This window comes from Gobio gobio, assembly GCF_949357685.1.
Source record: "Gobio gobio genome assembly, chromosome: 2".
NCBI lineage: Eukaryota > Metazoa > Chordata > Actinopteri > Cypriniformes > Gobionidae > Gobio > Gobio gobio.
In genome coordinates, this window is record NC_137098.1 from 79,040,735 (window position 1) to 79,054,540 (window position 13,806).

General features: G+C 48.8%; 1 protein-coding gene across 2 annotated transcripts in view; it reads right to left on the reverse strand.

Moving 5' to 3' along the window:
- The window catches only part of alpk1 (alpha-kinase 1), a 77,697-nt gene that overhangs the window by 2,027 nt on the left and 61,864 nt on the right, over window positions 1-13,806 (reverse strand). Inside the window, exons 4-14 of one of the 2 annotated variants that reach the window (XM_079810932.1) lie at window positions 8,986-9,184; window positions 8,820-8,879; window positions 8,662-8,748; window positions 8,479-8,555; window positions 8,310-8,405; window positions 8,127-8,231; window positions 5,261-6,914; window positions 5,040-5,187; window positions 4,589-4,751; window positions 4,161-4,344; window positions 1,842-2,054 (exon numbers count right to left, since the gene is read on the reverse strand). In XM_079810932.1, the coding sequence (XP_079667058.1) occupies window positions 1,870-2,054; window positions 4,161-4,344; window positions 4,589-4,751; window positions 5,040-5,187; window positions 5,261-6,914; window positions 8,127-8,231; window positions 8,310-8,405; window positions 8,479-8,555; window positions 8,662-8,748; window positions 8,820-8,879; window positions 8,986-9,184 (2,958 nt within the window). In that variant the 3' untranslated portion in view covers window positions 1,842-1,869. Of the gene's footprint in view, window positions 1-114; window positions 2,055-4,160; window positions 4,345-4,588; window positions 4,752-5,039; window positions 5,188-5,260; window positions 6,915-8,126; window positions 8,232-8,309; window positions 8,406-8,478; window positions 8,556-8,661; window positions 8,749-8,819; window positions 8,880-8,985; window positions 9,185-13,806 lie in introns of those variants that run through there. The other variant, XM_079810931.1, reaches the window with a different exon arrangement.

Genomic DNA, 13,806 nt, shown 5'->3' on the forward strand with positions numbered 1-13,806 from the left:
ACCTTTTCCAATCTTAGCGCAAGAGCTTTAGCGTATAATTTAATATCTCCACATATTAATGATATGGGGCGATAACTGGAGCATTCCATGGGATCTTTTCCATCTTTTAACAGTAATGATATAAGAGCAGTCTTTTGATCCCTATGAAGCGTTTTATGTTCTAGAGCATAGTTTATAGAATCTAATATTAACACTCCGACTGTGTCTCACAAAGCCAGATAGAGCTCAGGGGGGATTCCATCTGAGCCCGGGGACTTCCCTTTTTGAAGAGATTTCACTGCCATCTTTAACTCCTCCAATGTTAGGGAGCCCTCCAAAAAATCTATATCTGCAAATTGCAATTTCGGTAAAGTAATGCTATTAAGAATGGCTTTGCATTTATGCAAATCTACAGGATTATCAGAAGTGTATAAACTCTTATAAAAATCATAAAGTACCTGATTAATTTGGGCTCTGTTATAATACCGCCCCTATTATTTCTTATGAAATTTATTGAGCATTTTGAAATGAGAAGGTCTGTCTCCCTGAAAATAATATTTTAGTCTAGTCCTATGCACGATGAACTCAGCCTTGTGCAAAGACATAGAATTATATTCCCCCCTCGAAGCAGATATAGTATTACTTCTTTGCTCCGTGAATTGTACTTTTTGTTGTCCCTCCAAAGACTGCACCTCTTGTTCAATCTCCGACATTCTCCTTGTTCTGAGTGCTTTCAATTTTCATACACAGTGGCAATTCAAAGTGCTTTACAGAAATTAAATTAAAATATTCATAGGTGAATAGAATAAAATAAAATAAAAAATACATATAGTACAACCCCTATCTGGAGTGGAAGAAAATTGAGAGTCAGGTTTAAGGTAAAAATATTTGTCAGGTAACTGTGCATTTAAACATTACCCTTACAGACAAATCGTCCTGGACCGAACCACCAGGGCTTTCTCAGATCTATATCTGTCAGAGCGGATCTACACGGATCGTCAGAGCGCTGGAGGGATTTCGATTTATCGCTCTCCGTCTCTCAACCTCTTCCACCCAGACAGCCTTGACAAAATAAAGAATAATAAAAAATACAAATAAAAAGTATAATTAAAACTAAAAATAAAACAAAATTGAAACATATAAATTAAAGTGCAAGCAATTCGGACAAAGCACAGAGCTCATTCAGTAAATGCACAGCTAAACAGATGTGTTTTGAGTCTGGAGCTGAAGAGAAAGGGCAACTGTCAAGTCAACTTTATTTATAAAGTGCTTTTAACAATGCAGATTGTTTCAGAGCAGCTTCACAGTGTTAAACAGGAAAATAATGCAACATAATTTAATTAATCCCTACAGCCGCTCTGGAGAAAACGGTGATGTCATCAGCTCATTTCAATTATCATACAGTGACAATGTGGGCATTAGATTAGTAATTAGATCAGTAATTTAGTTTATATGGTTAATTTAGTTTACTAATTAGTTTTATTTGGATATTTAGTTGAAAAATGTAGTGTCTGATGAACTGTGTGCTGATTCCACCACTTGCCGTGTTAAAAAGGCCTTTGAGTCAAAAGTGTAGGCCTATATGTCAGCGGCCCACTTCGTGTCGTAGCGCGTGCGCAAAAACTGCCTGCCAACGTGCAAGTGTGAAGTTGAGTTTCCTTTTGCGGCAGTTATAATAAAACAAATCACATCACGCCCAATATTCTTTTTCCATTCAAATTATTCCTGCCCACTGAAAGCTGCACAGATATACATGCGTCCCCCAATAGACCCATCTATGTAAACGATTTAGAAAAAGTTCCATCGATTCACAATTTATATCATCGCTATGAATCTACGATGTGTTTGTCATATATCATCACCCATCCCTATCATCGGCTCTGCAGGTCGTCATGTGTGTGTGATGTTGGCGAGGCGGGCGGCTCTGCAGATCTCGTTACACTCGTCTCCGTGCTGATGTTTCAGGAAGTTGTTGATTCCCGCCTGCTGGAAGTTGCTGGATCGGGGTTTCCTGAGCGAGTGAATCTGAGGGTCGGTGAGGTACGTCAAACCCTTCCCGCTCGCCGTGATCCACCCTGAGGAGAAACACATCGGTCAAATCTGGAAACATTCTCAAACTGAGCCCAAACTGAGCCCTTTCTGGCTCGACTAGAGCAGGGGCCGGATTCACAAAAATCTTCTTAAAGAAGTTAAGAAAATTCGAAGAAGTTCGTAAGAATGTTCCTAAGTGCAATTCTTGAAAAATTCTTAAGAAGTTCTCAAATATTTTCTTAAGAACATCTTAATTTTTTACTTAAGAAGAAAATGAAAGGTGTTATTTTATTGAAAGGTATTACTGAAGACTCGCTGAATGAAAAACACCTCAAAGCCTGTCTTTTTGCGCTTCCTACAGATTACCGTAGATATCATAAGTGTGTATTTTCGTCGTGACTGGCTTGACGGGAGTAAATCTCTCAATAATGTGTTTTTAATGTGCCGTGTCGGTAAAATCGTTATTTTATAAGAACCTAGCCGTTTATCAAGAACGCTGCTCGGGTACCAAAGATCGGCTGTTAGATCGACACAAGACGAATCATATCTCCGAGACACCAGAGCCAGCGGCAGAAGGACTGGCTGAGGAAAGGCTGCTCTCTGCGGGGTTAATGAGCGCTGAACACCCACTGATCGCCTGGAGCTCACAACTCCACAGACACAATATAAAATTGTCAAATAGGCACTCTCTTTATAAATGAACCACAGATTTAGGCCCAATCCCATTTCTACCCCTTAGCCCTTCCTTCCCCTACCCCTTCCCTTTAGTGGTGTCCCATTTCATAGGGGAATATTTTCACCCCTATGCCTTGGCACTCGGTTTCAAGGGGCAAGGGGAACGGGTAGGGAAAGGCAAAGGGGTATAAAATAGAAATGGGATTGGGCCTTAATCTTTAAACAACTACATTCTCTCCTGAAAAAGTCTTAACTACAATTTGTGACACATTAACAGTAGTATTTTATCGTCCGCTATTGACTCTTGCTGGTTGGTGTGAGCTGGTTGCTGGTCTTATACTTGTCCATATGGTACTATTAGTTATAAATATTATATTTAGCTAGCTACTGTTATGTTGAAATGCTTAATATTTGAAACAATCCAGTAAATTCGTTAAACATCTTACATTTGGGTATATAAGATGGGTTGGCGGTTATCCTAACTTTAAGAAGCTATTTACGATGATTTTTAAGAACATTATTTTCGTGAATATGAATACTTCTTAAAATGTATCTTAAGAACAATCATAAGAAAAAAGATTCTTAAGAAACGTTTTTGGAAATACAAAATATTCTTATATTTTTTTCTTAAGTTAGAAAATAAGAAGAAATTGGCAGTTGAGAATAATTTAATTCTTAAGAATGTTTCGTGAATCCGGCCCCTGGTTTTCCTGCTTGAATGTTGATTATTCCTCATATTCTCCATTGTCGCGGCTCCTCTCTTCCCATGCTGCGTTCCAGTTCATTTTATTATGCCCTTCACTCGTTAACTTCCCTCCATCTTGTTCACTCGGATGTGCGTCATTGCTTACGTTGCATGAGTGCCACTACTGGAGGAACATTTGCAATGGACTGAACTGGAACGTCCTAAGCCCTTGATCACTTCGAATCCACTATGGAGTTGATTTATTATTTATTTTTTTCCTTTACGAAACTGTTAAATGCAGCATTCTATATGTATATAGGTGTATTTGGGTTGTTTTAAATGTTTTTAAAAATATAGAGTTGTTTGTGGTGGGGTAAATTAAACTCTATATGCGGTGACGTCACAATCGTGTTGCATTGTGGTATATGAAGCTGCCTGAAGTGTACATATGAAGTCGACTCGCTCCCTCTGTCAAAATCGAGGGAGCAAGGGTCTGTCCATATAAACTTCCCTTGTCCACTTCACAAAGTGGAACGCACTTCAAAATGGCGGCGGGGATTTTCCTGAGGGGAAGTGCTTAGGGAAGTTCGCAAGTGCATGTCTAAAACTGGAGTGGAACGCAGCACTAGTCTGTCAGTAACGCTCTGTTTACTTCCTGTTTCTATGAAGCCCCGCCTTCTGACAAGCACTCTGTGCTCTGATTGGCTGGCTGGAGCGGTGTGTTGTGATTGGCGTTTGGGGAATGCCCCGCCCCTTTATTCTGCGTGTGATTTATACTGAGGCGTCTCACCCTGCAGGTCCACCACCACCTCCTGGCGGCCGGAGAACTCGTAGGTGAAGTGGCCGAAGGCGATGCCGTACTGGGTGGCGTCGCTCTCCGCTTTATCTCTGGTGTTGTTGGTGAGCTTCACGAACGAGCCGGACATGAAGGGCTCTGCAGACATACAGGTCAAGATCCGCCGCCCCTCCAGGACCTGACACACACGAGCGAACACTTACATTTACATTTATGCATTTGGCAGACGCTTTTATCCAAAGCGACTTACAGTGCCCTTATTACAGGGACAATCCCCCTGGAGCAACATGGAGTAAAGTGCCTTGCTCAAGGACACACTGGTGGTGACCACTGGGATCGAACCAGCAACCTTCTGCGTATCAGTCATACACACAACACCATAACGCCTCTCATATGAAATATGAATAATGTGTTGAGCTCACCAGCAGCACTTCAGACGGGATGAAGAAGATCTGGGTGGTGACGTTATTATCATACAGGCGTTTATTAAACTCAGTGACGTAATATTGAGCCGTCATCTGCCTCTCCACATCATCCAGGTGTGCGTGCAGCCCTTTATCCTTCAGGTACTCCTTCCCTACATAACTGAACATTACTGAGCATTAATAACTGAACATTAAATATGATAATTATCATTATAAAAAACAAATATAAAATATTACTATTGCAATAATAATATTGTACTGTAAAAATGTAAACATTAGCATTTAATAATAATGATAATAGTTTAATTTTCCAGAACAGCCCCTCATTAAGCTCTTTTCTCAGACTGTCAGATGTGTTCCCAGCGGTGAGTATTTTGGTATGTTAACATTAAGCTAATGAAACACGGTTGGCGCTGCTGTGTGACAGCGGACACCTGAGGGGTCTGACCTGCTGAGCAGCTGCTCCTGGTGCAGGTACTGGAGCTCCATGGCCTGCCTCTGCTTGCCTTGGACACCCATCCCCTTCCCAATGTACACGCTGGTTTCACAGCCCATCCACACGCCAGAGGCCTTCGAGAACTTCAGGAGCACGGCGTCTGCAGGGGAAAACAGACTGGATTACGCAATAACAACATGACTATACCCCAGGCGTTCGCCTCAGTCACCCACCATAGGCCGTCTCCAGCTGTGCAGCGTCCAGGGGTTTCAGAGGCTTGTTCGGCAGTCGCTTGACCAGGCAGCTTTGACAAACTCCAGCCAAGAGTGCTCGGAAGTCGCCCTCTGTCAGAACGTCACTTCCCATGATGCAGTTCTTGAAGCATTTGTTGCACGGCGGCTCCTGGTCTCCCATATCGCTCATCTGAGACAGGTGCTCAAACCCCAGTTCCTCGAACGGGTCGCTCTCGGTGGACGGCAGAGTCGTTCCCAGGGATTCCGGAATCTTTTGTGGGAACGCCTTTGTATGGCGATCCTTCTTGTCAAGGCCTTCTACATTAGCGACGGGGCTCAGGGGCAGTTTTTGCCAAGATGAGTGCGATCCCAAGCTATCGCACAGGGAAAACGAGGACGTGCTTCCACCCTTGGGGTCGTTGCTGTCCTGGGAAGGATCTTCAAAGTCCTCCACGGTTTCCACACTGCTCTGAGATGGTCCCGATACGCGTTCCCACGAGGAGCCGCTGCTGAAGGAACTCGAAGACGTCCTCACGTCCGGGTTCTTCCGAACACCTCTCCGTTGGTCCTCAAGGTCTTCAGTGGTGACGGTCTCTTGCATTGGTTGGGGTTGACTTTGGGATCCTTTGTTGTGTCTGAAGTTGTTGGGAACGCTCGGAGAGATGGAGTTTGCTTCTCGAGTTCCATCAAGAGCCTGATTAGATCCAAAACTGCCTCGTTCATCACGAGAAGGACAAGGATCTACAACGTCCTCCGCGGTTTCCACGCTGCTCTGAGACCGTCCTGATACGTGCTCCCACGAGGAACTCAAAGACTTCTTTGCTTCCAGGTTCTTCCGAAGGTCTCTCCGTTGGGAGCCTGATGTATTCGGTGCGTTGTCCTCAAGGTCTTCAGTTGTGATGGGCTCTTGCTTTGGTTGGAGTTGACTTTGGGATCCTTTGTTGTTTCTAAAAGTGTTGGGAACGCTCGGAGAGATGGAGTTTGCTTCCTGACTTCCATCAAGAGCCTCAAAAGATCCAAAACTGCTTTGATCAACCATAACTAAAGATCCGCTGCTAGATGGATGATCGGCCGTAGCCAGAACTTCTGTGTCCGTCTGAAAGGCTGTTAAGCATTGAGCATGAGTCGAGCAGGAATCGCCTCGATCGCTGTTCTTGAAGGCCTCGCAGACCGACTTGTGGTGCTTCCCAAAAGCATCCAACGCCTTGGCAAAATCGCCGAGTGCGAACAGAACGGGGCCGAACTCCACCGAGCGGTAGCTGTCGGGAATAAAAGAGCGCGGGTCGGAATTACGGAACGCTTCCACGTTCAACAGCGACTTAATCTGCTGTACCCTCGCCATGATCTCCGCACACACGGAGGAATCCTCTCGGGCGCAGTACTCCACGAATAGAGTCAAGGCTTCCCGACAGACGCGTGTGGCCGAGAGCACTGCCTCGGGCGCGCTGCTCATCCATCTGTGCGCCGTGGACAAGCTGTACGCGGCTTTGAGGAACGTGTGCAGCTCCAGCTTGCTGGTGACGGCATCTCCGGCCGTCTTCGTTAACAGGCCGATCTCAAAGGCCTCTTTAGCCAGAGCGAGGTACGTCTGCTGATCCTCCATGGGGCATTCCTTTGAGAAACTGTAGGACAGTAAACAGATGCCCTGGGCGACCTGCATTAGGAGGAAGACACATCTAGTGTTAAAGTCTGGACACTAAACTGACCGATGAGAGACAGAGCAAATGAGATGGTCTAGTGACTGGTCCTTATTATGTAATGAACGAATACAGTCATGCACATTTATGGAAGCCCATTTCCACCCCATAAGAGAACATCATGGTTTGGTAAGTCCAGGTTTCCCAGTCGAGGCTAAAGTGCATGTTTTAGCCGGTCAGTGTCCTTGTTCTGTCTGAAGATGGACACCAGTGATGATTCTTTACAACGCACTTGAAGGCCTAATCCTGGCTTAATCTGAGCCCTGTCTGTGGAACCAGGACAAAAATCTAAATATTATTATTTTGACTTTTTGTCAATTTCATTGTATAATTTTGACTTTTTATCACAATTATGACTTATGTCAATGTTTTATTTGTTTTCTCATTTTTTGTCAATTTTGACTATATATCTCATAATTTATGACTCTATATGCCATAATCTAACATAGTCACAATTTTTACATTTTATCTCAATCTTGACCTTTTGTCAATTTTCACTTTATATCTCATAATTATGACTTAAAATGCATTCATTTTGACTTACCACATAATATTGTTACTACTTATTTATTTATTTATTTATGATTCTGACTTTTAATCTCATAATTTCCCAGTTTTTCAGTTTGTTCGATTTATTGTGAATTTTGACTTGACTTACTGTGTCAAAATTCTGACATTATCAATTTTGACTATATATCTCATAATTATGATTTACTATTTTTACTTTTTATTTCATAATCTCATTTTATCTTGTCATAATTTTGATTTAGGACAATTTAGATTTTTTTTGTAAATTGACCTCATAATGTTGACTTTTTATCACAATTATGACGGACATAATTTCGACTTTTCATAATTATGACATCTCATAATGTTGGTAACTCATAACTATGTCATGATTCTGACTTTTATCTCATAATCACGACTGTCACATATTAAAATGAAAGTGAATATGAACATGTATAAAATGTGCATTAGGAAATAAAATACTTAAGACAGTAAAAGGCCCTTTATCCAAAGCAGCATGTCAAACTCTTAATTAAACTCTTGACTTCTATCGAAACGTCCTTTCGGTTAGCAGCCGTTCTCACTACAGGAACTGAGCCATGGAGGACCGTCTGTGGGATAGCAGTGCTACGGTTGTGTTGATGCTGAAGCCGTGGACTCACCACATTGGTCAGGACATACAGAGATCCATACTGACTGAACACAACCGCCATCTTGGCGGCTCGCGCAGCAGACAGTAGACGATGCCGCGTCTCTCCGAGAAAACTCTGGAAGTGAGAAAGAGAACAGCTGACGACGAGCTCTGCACAGGCAAAACTCCTTCAGGGTATTTCAGACAGCCTTACCAAGTCAATATGCGGCTGTTCCTGAAGCGCAGCGAAGTCTCTGTCGTTCATGGAGGTCAGGATGTTGGCCAGGAGCCCGAGGGACGTTCCAATGCCCTGGAAACAGACTCAAGAGCATGACTGATGCTCACACACAGCAGTGATAGAAGAGTGTCAAGTGTGTCCAGACCTTTTTATCAGGTTGTGGAAGAGTGTAAAAGCCAATCAGAGACGCCCATATGAGCTCAGCAGCCTCAGACCACAGACCTACAACACACACACACACACACACACACACACACACAAACCCTCGTATGATTGAAACTGACCCATAATTTAATGTTCATACTCTACCATTCGAAAGATTCCTCACCGAGCGTCTGCAGCACTTGACCGCGCACCTGAAGACTGACGGCTTGCACCAGCGTCTGGTCACTGGCCTTCTGATACGTCCAGGAGCCTGAACCACAGTCAGCCGTCAGAAACCACAGACGGTCAGATGAGAGGGACGAGGAATGGAAGCACACGTACCTGTTGAAGCTTCATTATTGATCAGACTGCTGAGAATAAACTCGGCCTTCTGCAGTTTACCTACGGCACACAAAACCAGATCAATCCAGCGAACGTTCTTTCAACGTTATGAACAAACGTTCTTCCAGTAGCGCTCAGAGAACGCTGGAGAGAGAGACAAACTCACCGGTGTTCAGATAGACCCGAGCCTGTCGGATGATGACCTGAGGGGCGATGGGAACGTCCGGGTAACGTCTGTGCAACGCTTTAGCAATCTTCAGCAGGACATGCGAGCCGTCCATCCAGTACAGAAGGCGGTCGAGCAGGAAGACGACCGCAACGGCCCAGCGCGGCTCATCAGCTGCAATACTGTCCCGGAGAAACACCTGGAACCAGAGTTAGAGATCAGCCGTTATTCACCGTGAGCTGCAGAGATCAGGCACTCGACCATTATTCACCGTGAGCAACAGAGATCAGGCACTCGGCCGTTATTCACCGTGAGCGGCAGAGATCAGGGACTCGGCCGTTATTCACCGTGAGCCGCAGAGATCAGGCACTCGGCCGTTATTCACCGTGAGCCGCAGAGATCAGGGACTCGGCCGTTATTCACCGTGAGCCGCAGAGATCAGGCACTCGACCGTTATTCACCGTGAGCCGCAGAGATCAGGCACTCGGCCGTTATTCACCGTGAGCAACAGAGATCAGGCACTCGACCATTATTCACCGTGAGCTGCAGAGATCAGGCACTCGGCCGTTATTCACCGTGAGCCGCAGAGATCAGGGACTCGGCCATTATTCACCGTGAGCCGCAGAGATCAGGCACTCGGCCGTTATTCACCGTGAGCAACAGAGATCAGGGACTCGGCCGTTATTCACCGTGAGCCGCAGAGATCAGGCACTCGACCATTATTCACCGTGAGCAACAGAGATCAGGCACTCGGCCGTTATTCACCGTGAGCTGCAGAGATCAGGGACTCGGCCGTTATTCACCGTGAGCGGCAGAGATCAGGCACTCGGCCGTTATTCACCGTGAGGGGCAGAGATCAGGGACTCGGCCGTTATTCACCGTGAGCTGCAGAGATCAGGGACTCGGCCGTTATTCACCGTGAGGGGCAGAGATCAGGGACTCGGCCGTTATTCACCGTGAGCAACAGAGATCAGGCACTCGGCCGTTATTCACCGTGAGCCGCAGAGATCAGGCACTCGTCCGTTATTCACCGTGAGGGGCAGAGATCAGGCACTCGGCCGTTATTCACCGTGAGCGGCAGAGATCAGGCACTCGGCCGTTATTCACCGTGAGCCGCAGAGATCAGGCACTCGGCCGTTATTCACCGTGAGCCGCAGAGATCAGGGACTCGGCCGTTATTCACCGTGAGCCGCAGAGATCAGGCACTCGACCATTATTCACCGTGAGCAACAGAGATCAGGGACTCGGCCGTTATTCACCGTGAGCCGCAGAGATCAGGCACTCGACCATTATTCACCGTGAGCAACAGAGATCAGGCACTCGGCCGTTATTCACCGTGAGCTGCAGAGATCAGGGACTCGGCCGTTATTCACCGTGAGCGGCAGAGATCAGGCACTCGGCCGTTATTCACCGTGAGGGGCAGAGATCAGGGACTCGGCCGTTATTCACCGTGAGCTGCAGAGATCAGGGACTCGGCCGTTATTCACCGTGAGGGGCAGAGATCAGGGACTCGGCCGTTATTCACCGTGAGCAACAGAGATCAGGCACTCGGCCGTTATTCACCGTGAGCCGCAGAGATCAGGCACTCGTCCGTTATTCACCGTGAGGGGCAGAGATCAGGCACTCGGCCGTTATTCACCGTGAGCGGCAGAGATCAGGCACTCGGCCGTTATTCACCGTGAGCGGCAGAGATCAGGCACTCGGCCGTTATTCACCGTGAGCTGCAGAGATCAGGCACTCGGCCGTTATTCACCGTGAGCCGCAGAGATCAGGCACTCGGCCGTTATTCACCGTGAGCCGCAGAGATCAGGCACTCGGCCGTTATTCACCGTGAGCCGCAGAGATCAGGCACTCGGCCGTTATTCACCGTGAGCCGCAGAGATCAGGCACTCGGCCGTTATTCACCGTGAGCCGCAGAGATCAGGCACTCGGCCGTTATTCACCGTGAGCCGCAGAGATCAGGCACTCGGCCATTATTCACCGTGAGCCGCAGAGATCAGGCACTCGGCCGTTATTCACCGTGAGCCGCAGAGATCAGGCACTCGGCCGTTATTCACCGTGAGCCGCAGAGATCAGGCACTCGACCGTTAATCACCGTGAGCCGCAGAGATCAGGCACTCGACCGTTATTCACCGTGAGCCACAGAGATCAGGGACTCGGCCGTTATTCACCGTGAGCCGCAGAGATCAGGCACTCGGCCGTTATTCACCGTGAGCTGCAGAGATCAGGGACTCGGCCGTTATTCACCGTGAGCCGCAGAGATCAGGCACTCGGCCGTTATTCACCGTGAGCCGCAGAGATCAGGTACTCGGCCGTTATTCACCGTGAGCAACAGAGATCAGGCACTCGGCCGTTATTCACCGTGAGCGGCAGAGATCAGGCACTCGGCCGTTATTCACCGTGAGCGGCAGAGATCAGGCACTCGACCGTTATTCACCGTGAGCCGCAGAGATCAGGCACTCGGCCGTTATTCACTGTGAGCCGCAGAGATCAGGCACTCGGCCGTTATTCACCGTGAACCGCAGAGATCAGGGACTCGACCGTTATTCACCGTGAGCCGCAGAGATCAGGCACTCGGCCGTTATTCACCGTGAGCCGCAGAGATCAGGGACTCGGCCGTTATTCACCGTGAACCGCAGAGATCAGGCACTCAGCCGTTATTCACCGTGAGCTGCAGAGATCAGGCACTCGGCCGTTATTCACCGTGAGCCGCAGAGATCAGGGACTCGACCGTTATTCACCGTGAGCCGCAGAGATCAGGCACTCGGCCATTATTCACCGTGAGCCGCAGAGATCAGGCACTCGGCCGTTATTCACCGTGAGCCGCGGCAGAGATCAGGCACTCGGCCGTTATTCACCGTGAGCCGCAGAGATCAGGCACTCGGCCGTTATTCACCGTGAGCCGCGGCAGAGATCAGGCACTCGGCCGTTATTCACCGTGAGCTGCAGAGATCAGGGACTCGGCCGTTATTCACCGTGAGCCGCAGAGATCAGGCACTCGGCCGTTATTCACCGTGAGCCGCAGAGATCAGGGACTCGGCCGTTATTCACCGTGAACCGCAGAGATCAGGCACTCGGCCGTTATTCACCGTGAGCGGCAGAGATCAGGCACTCGGCCGTTATTCACCGTGAGCAACAGAGATCAGGGACTCGACCGTTATTCACGTGAGCCGCAGAGATCAGGCACTCGGCCGTTATTCACCGTGAGCCGCAGAGATCAGGGACTCGGCCGTTATTCACCGTGAGCCGCAGAGATCAGGCACTCGGCCGTTATTCACCGTGAGCGGCAGAGATCAGGCACTCGGCCGTTATTCACGTGAGCCGCAGAGATCAGGCACTCGGCCGTTATTCACCGTGAGCCGCAGAGATCAGGCACTCGGCCGTTATTCACCGTGAGCCGCAGAGATCAGGCACTCGGCCGTTATTCACCGTGAGCCGCAGAGATCAGGCACTCGGCCGTTATTCACGTGAGCCGCAGAGATCAGGCACTCGGCCGTTATTCACCGTGAGCCGCAGAGATCAGGCACTCGGCCGTTATTCACCGTGAGCCGCAGAGATCAGGCACTCGGCCGTTATTCACCGTGAGCCGCAGAGATCAGGGACTCGGCCGTTATTCACGTGAGCCGCAGAGATCAGGCACTCGGCCGTTATTCACCGTGAGCCGCAGAGATCAGGCACTCGGCCGTTATTCACCGTGAGCCGCAGAGATCAGGCACTCGGCCGTTATTCACCGTGAGCCGCAGAGATCAGGCACTCGGCCGTTATTCACTGTGAGCTGGAGAGATCAGGCACTCGGCCGTTATTCACTGTGAGCCGCAGAGATCAGGCACTCGGCCGTTATTCACCGTGAGCCGCAGAGATCAGGCACTCGGCCGTTATTCACTGTGAGCCGCAGAGATCAGGCACTCGGCCGTTATTCACCGTGAGCCGCAGAGATCAGGCACTCGGCCGTTATTCACCGTGAGCCGCAGAGATCAGGGACTCGGCCGTTATTCACCGTGAGCCGCAGAGATCAGGCACTCGGCCGTTATTCACCGTGAGCCGCAGAGATCAGGCACTCGGCCGTTATTCACCGTGAGCCGCAGAGATCAGGCACTCGGCCGTTATTCACTGTGAGCCGCAGAGATCAGGCACTCGGCCGTTATTCACCGTGAGCCGCAGAGATCAGGCACTCGGCCGTTATTCACTGTGAGCCGCAGAGATCAGGCACTCGGCCGTTATTCACCGTGAGCAACAGAGATCAGGCACTCGGCCGTTATTCACCGTGAGCTGCAGAGATCAGGCACTCGGCCGTTATTCACTGTGAGCCGCAGAGATCAGGCACTCGGCCGTTATTCACCGTGAGCCGCAGAGATCAGGCACTCGGCCGTTATTCACTGTGAGCCGCAGAGATCAGGCACTCGGCCGTTATTCACCGTGAGCCGCAGAGATCAGGCACTCGGCCTTTATTCACCGTGAGCCGCAGAGATCAGGGACTCGGCCGTTATTCACCGTGAGCCGCAGAGATCAGGCACTCGGCCGTTATTCACCGTGAGCCGCAGAGATCAGGCACTCGGCCGTTATTCACTGTGAGCCGCAGAGATCAGGCACTCGGCCGTTATTCACCGTGAGCAACAGAGATCAGGCACTCGGCCGTTATTCACCGTGAGCCACAGAGATCAGGCACTCGGCCGTTATTCACCGTGAGCTGCAGAGATCAGGCACTCGACCGTTATTCACCGTGAGCTGCAGAGATCAGGGACTCGGCCGTTATTCACCGTGAGCTGCAGAGATCAGGCACTCGGCCGTTATTCACCGTGAGCCACAGAGATCAGGCACTCG